We start from the raw sequence: 21,867 nt of genomic DNA, 5'->3' as shown, positions 1-21,867 counted from the left end.
GTTATTGTCAAAGTACTTCCGGGTGCTAATGCAGAGACGCGTCTGACTTCAGCTGAACTGTTCATTCATAACTGCATTACTTTTTAATCATGTACCACCAACCCGTTCTGAAAAACAGACGGACTCTGCTGGAGCGAGCGGAGAAGTTTATCTCCGAGATATATTTCACAGACTGCAATCTTAGAGGAAGGTAATCCTGTGCACTTTCATGTACACTGTTTCTCTAATAATGTTTGGTATTTAATTAATGTTTATGCTAATTTACTTAACGGTTTTCATGTTAAACGAACTATTTGTACTCGTCTAATGAATATGTATTCCTTGTTAAAGGTTAATAAAAGACCTTTGACCTTGTTTACCCTAGTGTATAGTTTGTTATGAGCATGTAAACACCCATTCATTTACTGCAGACTGTTTGGAGACACTCATCCACTTGAGTCCATCACTGCGTTCCTGTCGGAGAAGCGTATTCCTTATTCAGAGGCCACCCTGCAAAACTTTCAGCCTTATAAAGTTGGTGATGCATTCGGGCCCACGTAAGTTGTGTAACTGTTTACTGTCTAACAAACTGTATATAGCACTAGTGTATTGACTGTAATTTGACAGATGGTGGACGTGCTGGTTCAAAGTGGTCTTGAAGATCCCAGAGGCCTGGAGAGGGAAGGAGGTCCATTTGAGATGGGAGAGCGATGGAGAGGGAATGGTGTGGCGGGATCACCAACCAGTTCAGGTGAGGAAATCCAAGACCAGATCATCTCATAAAAGGACTTTCCGAACATTTAAGAGTTCACGCATTGTGAGTTATTTTTCAGGGTTTGACCAAAGAAGGCGAGAAGACCAGTTATGTTTTGACAGAGAGCTTGAAGGACAGTGAACCTCATGGGTTAGTGGAAATCTAACAGCATAGTCTGACTCTAAAACATGAAAATAGAAGCAAATGTACATCAGTTCAATCTCATATTTCAGCATTACCCTTTACGTGGAACTTGCATGTAATGGACTTTTTGGAGCCGGACAAGGTTCCATGATTGCCGCCCCTGACCCAAACAGGAAGTACACTCTCCAGAAGGCGGAGCTTGTTGTATTCAATCAAGATGTTAGGGAGCTTCTCACCGACTTTGAGATGCTTGTGGACATTGTCAAGGTATTTTCACACTGAACTGTGATATTAAAGTGAGCAGTACAGCAAACCACAGTGTACAGTACACTCTTTAATACACATTCCTGAGCTTATTTTTGGCTGTTTTTGCACAGTTACTTGGAGAAGGAGAGCAACGTGGATTCCAGGCCTTGTTTACAGCCAATGAGATGGTGAATCTGTGCGATCCAGCCAATCCTAGTTCATTTGCTGCTGCTCGAAGTCTAGCCCGGAAGTTTTTTAGCCAGAAAAATGGGGAAAGTCAACATGTGGTTCATGCCATGGGCCACTGCCATATTGACTCGGGTAATATAAATAATTATTACTTCCCTTTTGCGGAAATGAACACTAAAGGCCCTGATGTTCTTCAAGCGAAATCTAAGAACGAACTGATGTGACATCATTTTCAAACAAAATCAGGTTCGTTTTGGGAGGTCGAAACGGCTTTCCAAAGCAAACTTTCCGGAAAAGTTTGCTCCGGCTGCTAAATACCTTCGTACTTCCATTGGTCCGTAGCGATTACGTAATAGGTAGGTATGCTCGGAGGCTTACAGTTTTCTAAATTTGGTTGGGTGTTTATTTTGTAACTGAGAGGAAAGCTTGCACCACATATTTACATATTCATCTAAATGTCGCTTTCAGTAGTGTGGGCGGCGTCGGATGTTAGCTAACAGTATATCGCTAGGTCACGTATTTAAAACGTTGTTTTACTCCTAAACGGAGAACGGAAAAGAACTTCGCCGTGAGTATATCAGGGCCTTAACGTTTAAAAGTTTGGGTCACATCACATTATTCAAAACGGAGATTATAGACTTTTACATTGTTACAAAAATGTAAAAGTCTATTTTACATAAATTATGTTTTTTCCATTCATCAAAGAATCCTGAAAAAAATTATCATGACATCCACAAATATAGCAACTGTTTTCATCATTGATATTATTAAGAAATGGTTCAATATTAGAATGATATCTGAGGGATCATGTGACACTAATGATGCTGAAAATACAGCTTTGCATCACAGGAATAAATTACATTTCAAAATATGATAAAATAAGATAGTAATTTTAACAGGGTTCGTACAAGTGCTTGAAGTACTTGAATTTTACATTTAAGTCCTGAAAAAATATTGAAAACACTCATATTTATGAAAAGGTACTACAATATATATGAAATTAGTGTTTAATTTTTCCCTAAAACAATTTTTTCACACAAAATGAACGCTCCAGCCCGTCTGATATAGATATAGAGACAGAGCGACATGCGTCATAATCTGAAGACCACGCCCACCGGGGGGAAAACAATCAAACCGTCTCCATTGACTTTGTATTGCGAGAAGCGGCCTCCTTGACATTTTTGACTTATAACAAAAAACAGAACAATGTTTAAAAGCTGATATGTGACAAGGTGTACAGCAAACAAGCTAAACAACCCAGAACGAAAAAAAACCCAGACGTTTTTATAAGCTGTTGATCCAAAAAACGAGCGTTTAAGGACAAAAAAAGTGGATACAGGCAATTGAGAGAGAGTGCGGCATGTTATATTACACTGAGAGCTACATCCACTAGAGGGGAACATAATCAGCGACAGGAAATATAATATATAAAACATCTGGATATTTCACTTAACAGTGACAACATGTTTACTGCACACATAGGCATACTGAAGCATAGGTGTCAGGATCCCAAAATGTACCCATTCTTCCTGCTGAAGCTTCACGTCTTCTTGCATGTATCCACTTCTGTCTCCTTAAACGCTCTGGGTTTTTTTTGGGTCGACAGCTTATAAAAAAATATTTCTGTGTTTTTTAGCTTGTTTGCTGTACACCTTGTCACATATCCGCTTTTTGGATATTGTTCTGTTTTTTGTTATAAGTCCAAAATGACAAGGAGGCTGCCTCACGCAATGCAATGGAGAGAGTTGGATTGGTTCCCCCACCCCGGTCTGGGCGTGGCCTAAATACGCTCTGTCTCTATAGAGCAATTTCGCATGGCTATGAGTGTAATATTGCTCATATTAATATCCAAGTATAAGATACAGCTTTCATTCTTCAGGTCAATCATATATTTAAGGGGGGGGGGTCATAGTATCCTTTCAGCGGTTAAAGTTACCACAGTCATTGCATGTACTGCACTTTATTTGTACCATTTTGTTTTCTTTTTTATAAATCTATTTACCTTTTTTAGAACTTGAAAGATAATAAAGATATTGTTTGATAAGTGAGATCTCTGATTGTAGTACTTGAAAACTAAAAAGTATTGCTTGAAAAGTCCTTACGTCCTGGAATTTCATTTAACAGTATCTGTACGAACCCTGTGAAAAAATATTTCAAAATATTACAGTTTTCACTGTATTTGATTAAAGGGGTCATAAACTGGCTTTAAAAAAAATGTTATACTGTTGCCTGGGGTCAACTTATTGCGTCCGTGTGGTTTTTACATTCAAAAACATCATTATGAATAAGTAATAGGCTATTTTCTGACCTGGTTTTGAGGCTCTCTAAAGACACGCTCGGTTTTGATGGCCATGCCGCACTGAAGAATTGGAAGTAAATGCCAACGGCTAGGATTGGATAAGATTTGCATATTTAATGAGCTTCTGCTCCCCCTGTCAGTGACAGCGTGTGGCAAACGCCAACCGGTATGAATCACCCAGCCCACTGCCAGGGCTCGCAAAATGTCTTTATCAAACAAACACAATGATTCATCTCTCATCCACCCGCGATTGATTGGAATGATATTTTTTTATTAAAGTTACTTGGCCCGTCCGATCGGTGAATATAAACGCGAACCGTACACACACGCGCGCGCCCTTCAAATATCATGTGAAGAGAGTGAACAACGCACATCAAGACAGTAATGAACCAATGCAATACTATCACATATAAAAAAAAACATGTTTTACTCACATTTTGCTTAATTCGTTCATGTAATCTCAGCCTGTCTGCAAATCCAGTCTCGTTTACAAACGAATCCATGGTTAAATGAATTTACGTGCAGTGTCTTCCCCATGTGAGCTGGATATTCATTAAAAATAAAGTTCATCCATGCATTCATAATATTGGAATCCGAATGCTTAAAAATCCAAATCCGAAAAGTTTATGTGGTATGTTTACTGCTTAGAAATTCAATACTGTGTAGCTCTCTCCTGCTCTTAGCTGTCATATTAGTGGCACGAGTCGGTGGGCGGGGCTACAGAATCAGGCGTTGTTCCTCTTCTGTTGAGGCGGTGCTTCACTACACACTCACGTCATAGCCGGGCACATTCTAAGATCGATCGTTTGCTGGGCCTGGTGTCAATAAAAGCTTTTCTTTGACTAACAAGGAAGTTTTCAGCTCTGAAACGTACAGGATATTCTCATATTACCGTGACCAAAAGCTCAAGGGAAAGTTGATTTCTCAATTCATGACCGCTTTAAATGGTAGTGTACACACAGTAGGAAATGTTAGATCTTGTTGAATGTGTTCAATGCCGTCCTCAGCTTGGTTGTGGCCATATGAAGAGACCATCAGGAAGTGTGCTCGCAGCTGGGTCACTGTGATCCGACTGATGGAGAAGAACCCAGAGTTTGTATTTACGTGCTCCCAAGTAAGTTTTTGCCTTCACTGTGGCCATCAGCCAATGGAAGATGCTTAGTAAACATAAAAATGTTGGGATAATTAAAGCTAAATATTTTTTTTAATTATTGTTTGGTTAAGGGATAAAAAAAAAAATCGAATTAGCTCAGTACAAAGCAATATATGTCAATGAAATGAAAGGAAAACAGATGTGTTTGTGCAGGCACAACAGTTCCAGTGGGTGAAGAGCTGGTATCCGGGCCTGTTCTCAGAGATCAAACGCTTTGTGCAGAAAGGACAATTTATTCCAGTCGGAGGCACGTGGGTAGAGATGGTAGGACACTTATTTTTGTGCACGTTTCTTCACCACATTCTGTTTAAAACTAGTTAAAACTTTAAACGGGCTTATCTGGTCTGTTTCTTTTGTATCAGGATGGCAACTTGCCGTCTGGGGAGTCCATGGTCAGACATTTTCTACACGGCCAGAACTTCTTCAAGGATGAATTTGGACATTACTGTAAAGAGGTACTTGTGTTTGTCTAAAAAAAAGGGGTACATTCACTCCCCATGACACAATATGGTTCATTTAGGTCATTATCAGTATTGATGCAGGTGCATGCAGTAACTCATGGTCACAGTCGACCATTTCTTATCATCTCTGGATTTTACTGGCAAAGAACAGATTAAGAAAGAAAATATAGTGCCTATCTTCTCTCCACCAAGGCTGAGGAGGCCATGAGAGCCTGAAAGGAGGGCACATGAGGCTGTATATCTGTCAGACACAACCTTGAGATGAAAAGAAACTGAGTACAATGACAAGAAATGAAATCTTAATTAAATAAAACTTTTAAAGTGGCCATGACATTAGAAATCAGATTTTCCTTGATCTTTGTACCTTTAAAACATCCTGCGTTTTTCATAGCTTAAAAAACACCTTTATTTTAAACGAAGCATTTATTTTACCAAGCTGCAAACCTATGAATAGTCACACCATAAGCCCCGCCCACCGGCGCTCAGTTGTTTAACGGCTGATACCCATCTATCCACCTTTTTTCCTAACAAGCCCACTGTGTTTTTAGATTATGGGAGGCACTTCTGTTTTGGGGAATTTCCACTCAAATCAAACAAATCATTTCAACTCATAAGGTTGCGCTAGAAATAATCATTATCTGTCAGTTTGACTGAATGAGCTGAAAAAATGTCCTTCATGTTCTATTATCAGACGTCAGGAGATTAACGTAACGTATTTGAGTGGGACATGGAATAACAAGAATATCAATGGCAAAAGCTCTTTTAGTCGCTGCATACTTTCCTCCTGATTATTATTTCTTCTTCTTTGTATTCCGCTCTAACGGTATGAAAAAAGATAACATGTACTGTGCATGTTTGGTCTGCTCTCCTGATTTAATTTACGATAATATATCCCATGAATTATTCTCTGGAATGCACAAAGCTCTCATTTTCCTCCCCAAATCCTTGTGTTTTCAGCACACAGATGCATTAAAATCTAATTGTCTCCTCTTTTTACTTCTAATCCCTATTAGCAGTGTTTATTGGAATGTTTCTAAATCAGGGAAATACAATAAATATTGTATGTCCAAATAACGAAAAAATCACTTTGAAATATTATCACTCATTGTTCCAGTTAATGAACATTTTTGATTAAAGTCCCCCTGTAGTCAATCATCTTATCCCTAAAAACTCATTTTGATCACCAAAATGACATTTAAACGTTTGTTTTTTTTTGTCCTGTGAGAAAAAATTATCCATGCATTAAAATAGCTTGAATGTAACCAAAGACGTTATATATAGGGAGATGGTGTACTCTGATTATTTATGAATGGAAGAAAGTGCAACGCCCAATATGGCGAATAAGCCCCGCCTTCTAAATGAAAGATCCAATCGTTGATTGATTAGTAAAGTCACTGCAGCTGCCGCTACGGTTGCTATAGAAACAGGCAGTGTTATGAGACGCATGTTAAGGATTGCGAGGGTGCATTAGCTTTGTCCAGGCTGAAAAATGCAGAGTTTTTTTATCATGTTTTGAGCATTTAGAAGCTAAATTTATGAGACGGTTATTGTCAGATTTCATTAGTGATTTCAAATATGAAATTGAATCGTAAGCTTGGCAAACAGTTTTGGAGAATATTATGTTTCCCACATTCAAAGAGACAGGAGCTGCACTTGCATGCTCGAGAGGCTTTTCAAAGATGGCCGTCGAGAGAAATGACTTTTCTTAAAGGTCCCATATTGTGAATTTTCTTTTTTTTCTAATGGGCGTAGGAAAAAGGTGGATACCAGACGCGAGCATCAATGTGGGAGGCCGTTAAGACAAGTACTTTCTTAAAGTCCCAGTGAACCGGAATTTGCAACTGATTTTATTTCAAATCCAAGTGAAACGGAATATTGAATAGAGGGCAGGGTTTTACTTCAGGGCTCCTCCATCTCTCGCTCATAGCAGACTAACGGTTGGAGGGGAGTGGTTAACGATATTCAAACCCAAGCCATCAAACTGCCATCATCTGAAAGAAAAAAACACCATGATGTCATCTCACGGTATTGAACGAACTATGAAAATAACAGCCTCATGTCCTGTTCTGCATTGATGATGGTGCCGCATACAAACTGAGGACATGTGCAGAGAAATAAAAAAAAATAGCCTAAGGAGGAAGGAAGTGTCATTCCAGACCGGAAGTTACTTTTCAGATTTTGATGAAAGATTATGATGGCAAACAATTTTTTTTTCTGTGTATTAACTTGCACGGCTTAATGTTCACCCTAAGACCTGTAATGTGTGCTAACAAAGTAAATAAGATCGATTTCATGAGGACTTGAAACATCACGTGCAGACAATATAATTTACTGCCATTGTGTGAATTTGTAATCATGTAATCAGTAAAAAAAACAACAACTGTAGTCTGATTATGAACATATACCGAGTTTGGACACATTAATATTTTTAATATTTTTTAAAGAAGTCTCTTATTCTCATTAAGCCTGCATTTATTTGATCAAAAATACAGGGGGGAAAACTGTAATATTGTGAAATATTATTACAATTTAAAATTATGGTTCTATTTTAATATGCTTTGTGATGCAAAGCTGAATTTTCAGCATCATTACTCAGTGCCATTAGTTCAGTGTCACATGATCCTTATTCTAATATGATTTATTGTGATACCTTTTTGTGAGACCTTGATTCCTTTTTCCAAAAAAGAACAGCATTTATTTAAAATATAACCCTGGTGGGATTAAGATAAAAAAGATTTGAGTAAAATCAATGAAATATATTTTTGTTCAATAATATTTTTTCTTTTCTTTTTTGGTGTTTTGAGATAATTTTATGATTTATAATGAATATTTATGCAATAATTATGACCCATTTTTTCCCATGTATTTATTTATATATATATATATATATATATATATATATATATATATATATATATATATATATATATATATATATATATATATATATATATATATATATATATATATATATAATTTCTTTTTAATTATTATTAAAGCTGTATTTAATTTTAGAGTCAAGCCTAGGCCTCATGAAAGCAATTTTTTCAATAAGATTGGTGCCATCCGGTGGACACATTGAGCATTTTTATCATGCGATAGCACATTTTTTGTGACCCGAAGGTCCTGAGTGTGACTATTTTTTTTACGACCACTTAGACTTTTCAAATCCTGTCCCCAATTTGTTTGGGGTGTTCATCTACCAAGTGCCAATAAAGTCACCAAGTTTCGGACCGTTCCGATGAAGCTACGATTTTTAACATTTTTTATTTTAAAAAATGTGGGTCAGAAATGACTGAAGAGCCCCAGAGGGATAAATATATTGATAGTAAATATTTATATTGTTAGAAAAGATTTCTATTTTGAATAAATGCTGTTCTTTGTAACTTTTTATTCATCAATTAATCCTGGAAAAAGTATCACGGATTCAAAAAAAAAAAGTCCAACATTAATAATTAATCATCATATTAATATAATTTCTGAAGGAACATGTGACCCTGGTGATGACTGAAGTAATAATGCTGAAAATTCAGCTTTGCATCACAGAAATTAATTATATTTTAAAGTATATTAAAATAGAAAACCATTATTTTAAATTATAATATTTCACATGATATTTTCACATATTTTCTGTATTTTGATCAAATAAATGCAGGCTTGATGAGTGTAAAAAAGTTTTTTTTTTTTTTTCAAACAAGCTTCAAACTACAGTATGCTAGTCACTGTTATTAACCCCCCCCCCCCCCCCCCCCCCCCCACATACTTCCTGTACTAATGAACTGTCTGCTGTATCTCACACAGTTCTGGCTGCCAGACACGTTTGGCTACTCTGCACAGCTGCCTCAGATCATGAAAGGATGTGGAATCTCTCGTTTCCTCACTCAGAAGCTGAGCTGGAACCTTGTTAACACATTTCCGGTGTGCCTGCCACATCTGCACATATGAAAACCCTTATTATGGTTGTTTGTGATGTTCAAAATCACATGATTCCTCTTTCCGCCAGCACAACACGTTCTTTTGGGAAGGTATTGATGGGACACCGGTTCTCACTCATTTTCCTCCGGGTAACTCTTATGAGATGAAGGGTAAAGTGGAAGATGTAAGTTTTTCATCATGTTACGTATAATTTGCGAGCTCCCTCTAGTGACGGCCAGCTAATTTCACCTTCCTTTGACTCAACACAGCTGATTAACACGGTGAAGAACAACAAAGACAAGGGGCGTGCCAATCACAGCGCGGCCCTGTTTGGATTTGGAGACGGCGGCGGCGGCCCAACACAGCTAATGCTTGACCGCTTACAGCGCGTCAGGGACACTGATTGTCTGCCAAAGTCAGTTTCCTTTTCGTCTGACTGAGGGTGTAACAAAAACACCCATTTCCTGTTTTTTATATGAGAATTTAAAAATATTCACATTATAATCCACGTACCCTGTTGTATGATTGGGATTTAATGAATGTGATGTGATCCAGGGTTCAGATGTCAAGTCCTGATGTCCTGTTCTCTCAGCTGGAATCAGACTCATCCCTTCTGTGCACTTGGGTTGGCGAACTCTTCCTTGAGCTTCATAATGGTACTTACACCACACAAGCAAAGGTGTGTCCATCTCCCAAACCCCAAAATAGTGCATTCTATTTCGTTCTACAGTGTATGACTTGATAAATAGGTGTATAATACACTTTTTTTTTTGGATGGTCAAGACTACATTAAAACTATTTTGTTTTACTTGCTCATTTTCAATTTTCTCTCTGTCATAAGAGGGAAAACTGGCTGATTTTGGTTACTGTACCTTTAAGACTTGGTGTAAATGAATTCAGTTATGATTGGCTAACCCCCACACTGGCGTAGTTCACAACATTACAGCACATCTGCTGAATACTTGCTTATGGGGTTTGATATATAAAGGGAGTGGTCATTTGTTAAAGGATTAGTTCACTTCAGAATTCAAATTTCCTGATAATTTACTCACCCCCATGTCATCCAAGATGTTAATGTCTTTCTTTCTTCGGTCGAAAAGAAATTAAGTCTTTTGAGGAAAATTGTGGCAAGGCAGAGGGACCGTGAGAAGTCCAATCTCTCACGGTCCCTTGGCCTTTTCCTGCTTCCCACAAAAACATTCCAGGATTTTTCTCCATAAAATGGACTTCAATGGCAACCAACGGGTTGAAGGTCCAAATTACAGTTTAATTTCAGCTTCAAAGAGCTCTACATGATCCCAGCCGAGGAATAAGGGTCTTATCTATCGAAACGATTGGTCGTTTTCTTAAAAAAAATTTATATACTTTTTGACCACAAAGGCTTGTCTTGCACTGCTCTGCGATGCACCAAATAAAATGCCATTACAAAAAAAAAGAAGGTAAAACCCTTGGACGTTGGATGACTTTGAAGTTGGAAGAGAAAATGAGATGGAGTTTTTCGGCACTGGGTCGGTACTTCCACCTACGTCCTGTGACCAACGTGATCACTGCAAAAAATGCTTTTCTTACTTAGTATTTTTGTCTTGTTTTCAGTCCAAATATCTTGAAACTCAAAATTAAGGGAGTTTTTGCTTAAAATAAGCAAAATAATCTGCCAATGGGGTAAGCAAAATAATCTTGTTTTCTGTTTGAATTAAGATTATTTTGCTTATCCCATTGGCAAATTATTTTGCTTATTTCAAGCAAAAACTCCCTCAATTTTGAGTTATTTTCTCCCAAAACAAGACTACAACTTTTGCTTGTCTAGTAAATGCTTCTTAATGTAAGATTTTTTTAGATATTTGGACTGAAAACAAGACAAAAATACTAAGTAAGAAAAGCATTTTTTGCAGTGATTACGTCGTTCAGAGCAGTGCAAGACGAGCCTTTGTAGTTAAAAAGTATATACATTTTTTTTTTTTTTTTAGAAAATGGCCAGTTTCGCTAGATAAGACCCTTATTCCTCTGCTGGGATAATGTAGAGCTCTTTGAAGCTGCAATGGAAATTGGTTGGTTGCCAGGGTCAAAAATGGTCTTCGGTGGTGGCTGACAGACATGGTCATCTACACATACACAGTAAAAAGTACCCTACCCACGTGATCTGCGATCGCAATACTGACAATAAATTTAAAATAAATTCAAAGAAACAGTTTGTAATTTTTGCTTATCTTATTTCGATACCTTGATTTGTGTTTCTTTTGTTCCTCATTTTAACACTATTTACAAATAATTGTTTTGGTATATAAATATTGTTTTACCATATCAATATTAAAAAAATAGTATTAAAAAAATAACAAATAGCCTAATTTTCTGCCATATACAATTTCTTAAAATGATCAGCTAGCTAATAACTTTGTTCTGGTTTCACCTCACTCCAGTCTAAACTAAATGATTTTAGGCTATTTATTTACTACACATTGTCAACAGAAATAAGCTGAAAGACTGTGGATAATTCTGTGGAAAACTTACTATCCACTCTTGCTAAATTGTGTAAGCACACTTGTGTTCTCATTTCAGATGTTCTGAGTAAATTATTAAACTGATTCGTGAGTTCAGTGTTGGACAGTTCAGTTGTTCTAACCAGTCGTTAAAATGATTCGGTTCAAAGGAGTCATTAGGTCGCGAATCGGACACCAGCAGACGCTTTGTGTGTGAATCCCGTCTGTTAGAACATCGCGAAAGATTTGTCAACACACAGAAAACACTTCATAACTGGATAGGATTTGTTTCCCGTTTATTGAAAGTATGGTTTATGTCAGCTGGTCGGTGAAGAGTTAGCGTTTTTTGAGCGCAATTCACATCCAGCGGTAGTTCAAGGACAAAAATGTCCGAATCCACCACGTGCAACATGGATTCGGTCTTCCGACCTTTTGATTAACGTGATATGTGATATATTAGAATGCTAAAACGGTGCTTATTTTGAAGACCGAGAGCGTGCGCGCGGGGTAGGGCTCTCCGCTCGTTCTCTCTGCGTGCGCGCGGGGTAGGGCTCTCCGCTCGTTCTCTCTGCGTGCGCGCGGGGTAGGGCTCTCCGCTCGTTCTCTCTGCGTGCGCGCGGGGTAGGGCTCTCCGCTCGTTCTCTCTGTCATCAGTTAACATGCGCCGATCACAAGTGCAGTAGATCTACATCACTCATAAATCACAATAACTGATCAAATAAGGCTTTGGCGGGGCAAAAATTTGTTTTGGCGGCCGCCAAAAAAATTTCAATGTAATAAAAACCCTGGTTGCCGTTGGAGTCCACTATATGGAGAAAAATCCTGGAATGTTTTCCTCAAAAAAAAAAATTTGACTTGGGGGTGAGTAAATTATCAGGACATTTTATTTCTGACCTAATCCTTTAATATGCCCATTGTTCCTACATCAATACTATGTCTATTTCTATTTGACCAGCTTGGTTTTTATCGATGTTCTGAGTGAATTTGGATGGGAAGCTTTTTGTTAGTTTGTGTAACTTGAAGTATTATAATTTAATGTTTACCCTTTAATTTGTCTTTTTTCTGTAGATAAAATTGGGAAACCGCCAATGTGAAGTTCTGCTTCATGACGTTGAGGTGGCTAGCTGTCTGGCCTTGTGTAAAAGAGAGAGCTTCAAATATCCAGCATGCAAACTTCAAGAACTGTGGAGGCAAGTACTCGGGTATCAAAGATCCTGATGATAAGAGTGTAGATGAAATCTCAAGTGGCTCTCTGCATGTCTTTATTTTAGATTGCTTCTGCTCAATCAGTTCCATGATGTGATTCCTGGCAGCTGTATTGAGATGGTTGTTGAGGATGCTTTACAGTACTATGACGGTAAACCATCTGTCTTTACCACAGTCTACATATTTTGTTCTAAAGTTGGGGTTTTAATACTACAATTAGTAATGGTAAAGGCCTCGCTAATTCTGGCATCATTTACTCAACCTCATGTTGTTCTAACTCCATATTATTTTTTTCAGTGGAACAAAATATAAATTATTTTCCATACAATTCACCCTTCGCCGGGAGTTTGATTGAAAGGCGATCTGACCAATCATAATCCGCCATTCGCCGAATCCGCCATTTTTGTCCGACAAAGCATTCAAGAGAGTTTGTAGATTAACGTTGGTGGACTTGAACTTGAAAAACGATGTGTACTGATGTCTTTCCGCGGTTGAAACAACATTCCTTCTGAAGTTCATTCATGTTTATTTGATACTATAAATTAACTAGACAGAAAAGATGATCGGTTCACGTCACCACACATTAAAGAGCCACAAAACGGTATTTATTGTTTACATTTCTTTAAAAAATACTATTTTAGAGTTGAGTCTTTGTTTCATATTAAAAGTAACCTGCTCTGTCCTGTCAGTGCGTTGTCAGTATCCTCTTTGCTATGCGATGTGTTTTTCACTGCGTGAGAACGTGTGTGGTGTGAGAGTGCGGCTTGTCAGACATAGCAACAGTAACTAAAGGGGGCGGGTCTTTGCGAACGGTCAATTAAAGTGAATTGGGCTTGTCTGTCTAGTTTTAAAAAAAAGCACCAAAAAAGTAGTCTTTTCAATTCATGCTCTGTATTCTAAGTCTTCTTACCTTCATCCTTCCCTCGGGTCATTTTGACCTGAAATTCATTTAAAAAGTGGTCAAAACTCTTGAATAAAAAATGCACAAAAAAAACCCTTACGAATGAATAGAATGCGAGGAATGCTTCAGTATTCATATGAAACCCTAAATGCTCAATTAAAACTAAAAATGCTAAAACTTTACCAAAAAAATATTTTATAATGTCTACATGTGTATCTGAATGCATTCTGAAGAGATACACTCAAGAACTGACTTTAGGACCCAGCGGAACCGCTCATTTGCTCCATATAGAGCTGTAAGGCTATATGTTATATTATTTACAACCGATAAAATCGCTCAAATCAAATGTGGCGGATACATTTTAATCTAATAAGAAGACATTTACCAAATAAATTTGCAGATTATGTGAATGGATAACTGGACTCGCCAGCAGACCAATCCCATTGCACATCATCTCAAATATTGTTTTAGTCATCCTGAAATGCCTGAGTCAAAGCCTGTCATCAACATATGTTTATAATTACCTCCCAGAACTGTCTGGCACAATTGCCTAACCTCCGATCATGTTAGTTTTGGAACACCAGGAGGATGAGTAAACAATAACAAAAAACTACAACCCTTTACTTAACTCGTTAACATCAAAGTATTACAAAGCAAACATAAGAAGTGATGCCATCATGAAGACTAATAAGACTGCCTCCATTTCCTGTGTCTGTTGTACGTCTAATGGACTGCAGCATCTGATGACCAAATGAACTTTGTTTTCAGAGATACGTACCACAGGGTCTAGACTACTTCTGGCTGCTTGTGAGACACTGGGATCCTCTCCTGACAATGGAGCTGGATCAAGCACAGCTGTGCTGAACACCTTACCCTGGGAAAGAACTGAAGTCGTATCGCTGCCAGGGGAGGGCACTCAAACAAGTTTAGGTACTTCCCAAAGACAAAACCTAACATTGTTCAGGTGACCTTTTTTTGGGGTAAACCTCAAAGAAAACTCCTTTTCATGTCTAATGACAAGGTAAGATTTTATTAAAGAACAGTAAGGCTCATTGAACCCCTATTATAGTTTCCACCTGTTTCCACAGCCTTGGTGAGAGTACCTAGCGTGGGCGTAGCTCAAGTCACCGAGATGGCCGAGCCTACGGATTCTGTCTCCGTCACAAAGATGGTACTTAATTCACTTGGACATTTTCCTTCATCCCACACATTTCCGCCATTCAATGGGTGCTCTTTGTGATACAGGTCGATGGGACCATTATGATGGAGAATGGCCTTTTGAAAGCCACAATTGACCAAATGGGTCGATTGATGTCCCTGCATTTAGTCCAAACAAACAGGTGAGTCATCATGTAGGCCTTCAAGCAGAGTGCACAATCTTTTAGGGTTATTTATTGATCTTACTGTGAGCAATTGTGTTATGACTTCAGGGAAACCATTTCTGAGGGCTGCTTTGGGAACCAGTTTACTTTGTTCGACGATGTGCCTCTGTATTGGGATGCTTGGGATGTGATGGACTACCACCTTCAGACAAGGTGAGGGATCGGATTCTGATGCAAACATGAGCCCAGCTTTGAACTTAGTGTGAACCCAAGTTAAGCCGCGTTTCCACCGCAGGAACTTTCCCCAGGAACTAGGAAATTTGGGGTGGTACTCTGTGTGTTTCGACTGCAGGAACCGGGGTCAAAATGAAGTTCCGGGTAAATATTTCCCCCTCCAAATGGCCCTGCTCGCGAGGTAGTACTTTTTCAAAGTTCAGGAACTTTCGGGTGTGGGACGTGGGCGCTGAACATGCTGATTGGTTGAGCTCACGCAGCATTTTATTTCAACCGGCATTTTTAAAAGTCTTGCGAGGTTCGTTCTGCGTTCGGAAAATATCTCTGTCCAATGGCGCGCGTTGTCTCAGCAATCGCACGGTCAATGTCCATAATAGCTGATAATAACATACGTTGTCTTATTTTAAATCTAGCTTTACGAGCTTTCAGAATACGCTTCAGTATCAATGCTCGTCTCTTTTCCGCCATTTTGTTAATTACATCTTTAGTAAACCAATACATAACTAGCAAAAGCAGCGCTGCTTGCATCTCCTCCATACTTGTTATTGTTGCAGACAACAAAAATTATTACTTTCCGTCGCTGACTGGGAGGAACAGTCGCGCGCAGTCCCACGTCTCTGGACTAATTTGCCTAATCTTCATGGTACTTTAGACCGCAGTGGAAACGCAGACATTACAGGTCTGGGCGGAAAAAAGTTCCTGTAAAAAAAGTTCCAGGTAATTTCGGTGGAAACGGGGCTTTAATGTCATAATCTTGATGGCAATAAGTCTGCTTTCCCAGGAAGCCTGTAATTGAGCTTGTCGAGACTGTCAAGGTAATGAGATCTGGGGGGCTTCAGGGCAGCGTCTCCTTTTCACTAAGGATCAGCGGAAACAGCACAATAAGACAGGAGATCATTCTGGATGCTTGCTGCCCGTATATTAAATTCAACACCCAGGTGAGGGATAGTCATCTTATGCTTGATATTTAATCATCACCCAGCTGCTCAAGAAACTCTGTGAAGCATAATGGATATCTTGTTTCCAGGTGGACTGGGAAGAGGCACATAAGTTTCTGAAGGTGGAATTCCCCGTGCAGGTTCGCAGCCCAAACGCTACCTACGAGATCCAATTCGGACACTTGCAGAGGCCCACTCATAGAAACACTTCCTGGGACTGGGCTCGCTTTGAGGTACTGCAAACTTGGTTTATTTTCAGGTCATAGAAGTATAGCCCCTATCTTTCTGAATGGCTTTCCCCTATCCTAAAGGCTACCTTCAATCCATGCAGTCCTCCTCAAGAGTCCACATTCTGTTGACATTGTAGTAGTAGATTGTCAAGTAGTAGTCTACTGCGAAGTCCTCAATAGAGGAGGACACAGGAGTGGATTTTCAAACCTCTCCCATAAAAAAAAAATGCCGTCCCATGATCTCAATCCCACAAAAAAACTGGGAAAATCCCGTCCCGTCCCATTCCCAGAAGAATGACTCCCACTCCCGTGCTGTTTTTTTGGCCGGAATCTGTCAGTTACAATAAAAAATTCAGTACAGATCACATCATGCCTTAGTTGAATGAAAAATCTAAAATGTAGTTTGTTATTTTATTGAATTGAAAGCCAGCTTAAACAATGCACACACATTACAGTTCATGTAAATAAATGAAGAAATTGCCAGTTGCCTTGAACAGGCTGCTTTGCATGCGTGAAGCTGAAGGCCACTCGTGCCTGAGTCAGAGTGATATTTGATGATGTGTCTACATGTCTTGCAGCTGGCGTATGGTGTCCTTCTCAACTCGTAAAAATTGTTTGGTTACTTCAGACCGCCCAGAAATGTGGGTGAGCACAACTGAGGTATCATTTTGTACAGTAGTCGTTGCGGCGTGGCTTTCATATCAGACTCAATTTTGATTTTCACAGCTATATACTGCATGGGGAAGCCGTCGCCTTCTCTTTTATTATTGGTGGTTGGCATTGGCATACCAACTTGGGGCATTACCATCACCATCTGTTACGGGTGTGGAGCACATAATTCACTTAACCAGCCACACCAAAGCAAACGGGAGCATAAAGAGACAGGCCAACTAGAATAGAGTTCAACATTTAAATATATAGTATATTTATATAAACAGTATATTTGTGTATAAAGTTGGGTATCATAGTATTTATTACAATTCCTGGTCCTGCCCACTCCTGCTGATATTTTTTCCTGTTCCGTCCCAATCACGTGATTAATAGTGATTTTGTTTCCCATCTCAAAGGATTCCCAAAAAAACCCTTGCTTGTAGGCTTGGCAAAACAGCACAATGAAGGGAGCATTGTGGCTAATAAGAGCTGCTCGTGAGCACCCCTTAGGCCCGGTTTACACCTAAGATACCTTTTGGTCGATTGGGTCACAAGTGGATTACTCTAAATACAATTGTAAACGAGGTCTAACACGTTTTGAGCTTGTCTACTTTCGACCATTTCCAGAGGTAGTCAAAAACACATTTCACCGGATTGCTTTCGTACACTCATGTGGTCGAATGTGTTCGAACGGCCACAAAAGACCGCCTACTCTCTGCCTACTGCCCTAATGCGTAAACATTACGGGAAGTGCGCTAATCAGACGGGATTTAAACGTTGTCAGCTGAAGACCCAAGTTTGGTTTGAAGACTAAAAACAAACCAAGCAGAATGCTCTCTCACCAATCCTGATTTCTAACACACACTCACAACGTTTGGTGTGGACTTGAGGCTGTCAGTGCAGAAACTAAAGCTGATGCTCTCCGTATGTTTTTCAATCATGTCAGGTCGCATTCATATGTAAATATGCGCAAGCTTATTTTGTCCATTAGATCGAAAGATCTGAAAAAACGCATACATTAACCCACCCATAGACACTTCCCTCTTAGAAGTCAGGACAGAAGTGGTTGAAAGTGGACAAAAGAGACGGATTAAAATACCAGGTGTAAATGAGACTTCCTCACCCTCGTTTACTGATCCGATCGACAAAATCGCATCTTAACACCAGGTGTAAACAGGGCCTTTGAAACATAAAATTATAAATGGGACACCTTACATTCTTGTTGGCCTCATGGACTTGTGTGAGCATAGGCTACAAGACGCCCAAGTTCACATCAAGCCAAGTGTACATTTCAGTAACCAATGTTGATGTCGTAAACCTTGATTCTTTACCTCAAATCAGGCTAAAAACAGCCTTTTTCTGGTTGGTCCAATGAATGCACTTGCATGTTCAAACCCAAAAGGACCATGTCTTCACCAATATGATGATTGGCTCTTTAACCCTTAAATGCATGAATGTTTCGCCAATCATTATTACATATTTGGGTCTTTAGCGACCCGGATCTATATCTAACACGGATGGATCTCTACCTGTCGCGATAATAAAAACTCTCCTGATATTAGAGTAACAATTACAGAAGAATAAAATAAAGCATATTTTGTTACCTTTTGGAGCTTGGAAGGGTTCAGTTGGAGCAGATGTTTTATAGCATCATCACTGTCCTCATCAGAGCTCATTTCATAGAACATTCAGCATCTGGCTCATATTTGCCATCTCAAACATATTCTCAAAATGATCGTTTTCAACATCTTCAAAATCAATATTTTGATTCACCCACCATTAACCATTCAGTACTTGCTCTGCAGTAAATCCCTGAGCCATTTCAAGTTTTGCTGATATTTCCCATTTTGTTTTCTTTCGTCTCCCATGGGTTTCTCAGCAGCTGCCATCTCTCCCCTTTATAATGTCTTGTGGTGTAGTTATTTTGGAGAACTTTACGTAAAAATGTATGAATTTGTGGTTTATTTAATAGGTGTGGGGACACAAATGGGCTGATCTGTCTGAGCATGGCTTTGGCGTGGCTCTTCTTAACGACTCCAAATATGGCTACTCGATCCATGAAAACATCATGACCTTGTCCCTGTAAGCTTCCCATGCAGAATGAACAAACACGGCATTATCTTTCTCACACAAGTGTTTTGCTAGCACCACTTTTTTTTTTTCCACAGATTGCGGGCTCCAAAAGCACCAGATGCCAATGCAGATATGGGCCATCATCATTTTACCTACGCATTAATGCCACATACAGGTTGGTACATCTTCTATCTAAACTATTATAAGTCATTTCCAGACAGCCATTAATAAAATCATTGTGTCTAAAAAGGCCCCTTCCAGGAAGCTTCAGTTATCCAGTATGCCCACAACCTGAACTTCCCGCTCCGTGTCTATCAAGGTGTTATTTCTGAACCCTCGAGTGCGTTCTCTGTAAATTCGCCTGCCGTCATCCTGGACACCATAAAACAGGTGCCCATTCATGAAATGTCCTGACGGTAACCTTTCTCTAACAGAATTTTGCCCACTATGACTCAATTTCCTTTATTCTCACAGGCGGAAAGAAAAGAGAATGGCCTTCTTGTTCGCCTCTATGAGTCTCACGGAAGCAGCGTGACGGCGACTTTGTCAACTTCCCTTACAGTGAAAGAAGCATGGCAGTGAGTACACAATGAATACTAATGTTCTTCTGTTGTATTGTCAAGAACAATAACTCATAACTTACTGTCTTTACAGTTGTGATCTCCTGGAGCGTCCGGATCCCAGCATTCCTGTGACAAAGACCGCCTCTGGAATATCCTTATCGTTCAAACCCTTTCAGATCAGATCTCTCCTCTTAATTATACAGTGAACCATTTCAATCCATATCAGTTATGATACAGGTACTTAAAAGGATAGTTCACCCAAAAATGAAAATTACCCCAGGATTTACTCACCCTCAAGCCATCCTAGGTGTATCCTTCTTTCAGACGAATACAATCGTAGTTATATTAAGAAATGTCCTGGCTCTTCCAAGCATTATAATGGCAGCCCAAAAAAGTGTTTCCACCTATTATAAAAGTAATCCATACGGCTCCAGGGGGTTAATAAAGACCTTCTGAAGCAAATCGATGGGTTTGTGTAAAAAAAATATCCATATTTAAAACTTTATTAAGTAAAATATCTAGCTTCCAGCAGACTGCCTTCCGTTTTCAACTTCAAAATGCTTACACTGCGTTCGACTTGCTTGGAAGAGCCAGGACATTTTTTAATATAACTCCGATTGTATTCGTCTAAAAGAAGGATACACCTAGGATGGCTTGAGGGTAAGTAAATCATGGGGAATTTAGATTTTGGGGTGAACTATCCCTTTAAATTCTTACTGTTATCACTTGAAAATTTACGTTTGATGATACACATACACATTTTCACCTTTTTAAATGGTTGAATGAAGTTTTTCACATGAGCTTAATTGTTTTGTAAAAATAAATTTCAATGTAATGTTTACAATGTATTACTTGTTCCTGTTTTTATTTTCTCTCAACTTTCTTTGCAAGTAACATTTTAGGAAAAGAAATGGGCAATTAAACTAGCATTAAAGAAAGTATTTTTTGATATACTTTAGGTATTTAATTTTTTTTTTGTATACATACTTTATTTGTGTTAAAAATAGATCTATGACGTTTTTACTGAATATAAAAGGTCTGGGTGGTCCATTACTGTAGTTTTGAAATGAATTGAGATTTGAGTCATCTTCTGGATCGACCTTTTCCTTTGTCACTGCTTCTCCGCTGTGGCTTTGCTACAAAAGAACCAGAGAAAGACTTTTCAGTTATACAAGACTCTCTGAGCAGTCAGCTTCTGTATTAAAAGGTCAAGACTGAATTCATACCTTTTGTTGCATTTTTCCTGCAGGTGACGGTATTCCTTTTAGTTTTAATCACTTCCTCTAATTGTTGGCCTTTGATTTTGTTAGTTTCAGTCCTTGGAGGAACTTAAAAGAGGACAAATTGCAGTGAAATCAGGGCCTGAATACTAAAACTGAAAGTAGACATACAAATGGTGAACGTAAGATTCTAACCTTTTGAGCTTCTCTTTCCTTGTTTATTCGATTTATTGTTCTCATCTGCAGGTTTTGTACTGACCCTTTTTGTGTCTTTTTTCTGCCTTTGCGCTTTGAAGGTTGCACTTTCTTTCTTTACCTTTATGTTGTCCTTTTTCTTGGCAGGCTTTTCTATTGCAGTGCTGTCGGTGTTTGTCTTTTTGGCTTTCTAGAGTGAGGCAGACATTTAATGTTCTTGTATGTGTTCATGAAACCAGTGTCCAAAGAAAAGGTAACTGCTTTTCACCTTTGAATCGGTATAATCGTGATCTTTCTGTATTTTCCACTTCATTTTGCGAGATTTGGCACCTAATGGAAAATAATTTTTAGTTATAAGTAACTAACATTCTTAGGAGTCAATCATCTGTTTACATTAATTTTACCTTTGGGCACCATAGGACCAGGATCCCCCTGAAACAAAGCAAACATTTAAACATATTGAACTCTGAAAATTAACACGTTAACAAATGCAATTATTCATTTCAGTTAACACGTTCAAAATATTTAACACAACGCAGCATCCATTATAAGTTATTCAAGCAAATGCTTTTAAACCATTAAAGCGCCACAAGACACAAAAAGGAACGCAATGCAGTACTGGTGCGCGTCTGTGAATCTTCTGTTTGTAACGCGCACAGAAAGCCGCTTCAGACAGCGATTGAACAGACAAAAACACAAAATTATACCAAACTATGC

General features: G+C 38.7%; 2 protein-coding genes across 3 annotated transcripts in view; one reads left to right on the top strand and one right to left on the bottom strand.

The window, feature by feature from the left end:
- Positions 1–3: 3 nt before the first annotated feature.
- Positions 4–20,581, top strand: man2c1 (mannosidase, alpha, class 2C, member 1). 2 transcript variants are annotated; one of them, XM_079809057.1, is made up of 27 exons: positions 4–190; positions 411–536; positions 607–730; positions 813–883; positions 967–1,144; positions 1,255–1,444; positions 4,619–4,725; positions 4,918–5,028; positions 5,127–5,219; positions 9,027–9,143; positions 9,229–9,324; positions 9,410–9,555; positions 9,696–9,819; positions 12,686–12,807; positions 12,889–12,974; positions 14,493–14,654; positions 14,813–14,895; positions 14,970–15,064; positions 15,155–15,259; positions 16,062–16,218; positions 16,308–16,451; positions 19,072–19,181; positions 19,268–19,347; positions 19,423–19,562; positions 19,647–19,750; positions 19,827–19,937; positions 20,420–20,581. In XM_079809057.1, the coding sequence occupies exons 1-27, from the start codon at positions 90–92 to the stop codon at positions 20,442–20,444; spliced, it is 3,108 nt and encodes a 1,035-aa protein (XP_079665183.1). In that variant the 5' UTR covers positions 4–89; the 3' UTR covers positions 20,445–20,581. The 2 variants fall into 2 exon arrangements, with proteins under 2 accessions (XP_079665183.1, XP_079665184.1); XM_079809058.1 differs by lacking the exon at positions 20,420–20,581 and having other exon boundaries at positions 19,827–20,007.
- The window catches only part of neil1 (nei-like DNA glycosylase 1), a 15,045-nt gene continuing 13,753 nt past the window's right edge, over positions 20,576–21,867 (bottom strand). Inside the window, exons 7-11 of the mRNA XM_079809067.1 lie at positions 21,555–21,582; positions 21,419–21,480; positions 21,151–21,340; positions 20,962–21,063; positions 20,576–20,871 (exon numbers count right to left, since the gene is read on the bottom strand). Of these exons, the coding sequence (XP_079665193.1) occupies positions 20,819–20,871; positions 20,962–21,063; positions 21,151–21,340; positions 21,419–21,480; positions 21,555–21,582 (435 nt within the window). The 3' untranslated portion in view covers positions 20,576–20,818. The remainder of the gene's footprint in view (positions 20,872–20,961; positions 21,064–21,150; positions 21,341–21,418; positions 21,481–21,554; positions 21,583–21,867) is intronic.

The sequence above is a fragment of the Gobio gobio genome, assembly GCF_949357685.1.
Source record: "Gobio gobio genome assembly, chromosome: 25".
Taxonomy (NCBI): domain Eukaryota; kingdom Metazoa; phylum Chordata; class Actinopteri; order Cypriniformes; family Gobionidae; genus Gobio; species Gobio gobio.
Note: the sequence above shows the minus strand (reverse complement) of the source record. Positions and strands in the feature narration are given on the sequence as shown.

Bases quoted from the DNA above. Each gene is read 5' to 3' on its own strand.
- man2c1 (XM_079809057.1), top strand. From the start codon at position 90: ATGTACCACCAACCCGTTCTGAAAAACAGACGGACTCTGCTGGAGCGA. The intron at 1,445-4,618 runs GTAATATAAATA...TGCCGTCCTCAG, and splicing joins CCACTGCCATATTGACTCGG to CTTGGTTGTGGCCATATGAA. The intron at 4,726-4,917 runs GTAAGTTTTTGC...GTGTTTGTGCAG, and splicing joins TTGTATTTACGTGCTCCCAA to GCACAACAGTTCCAGTGGGT.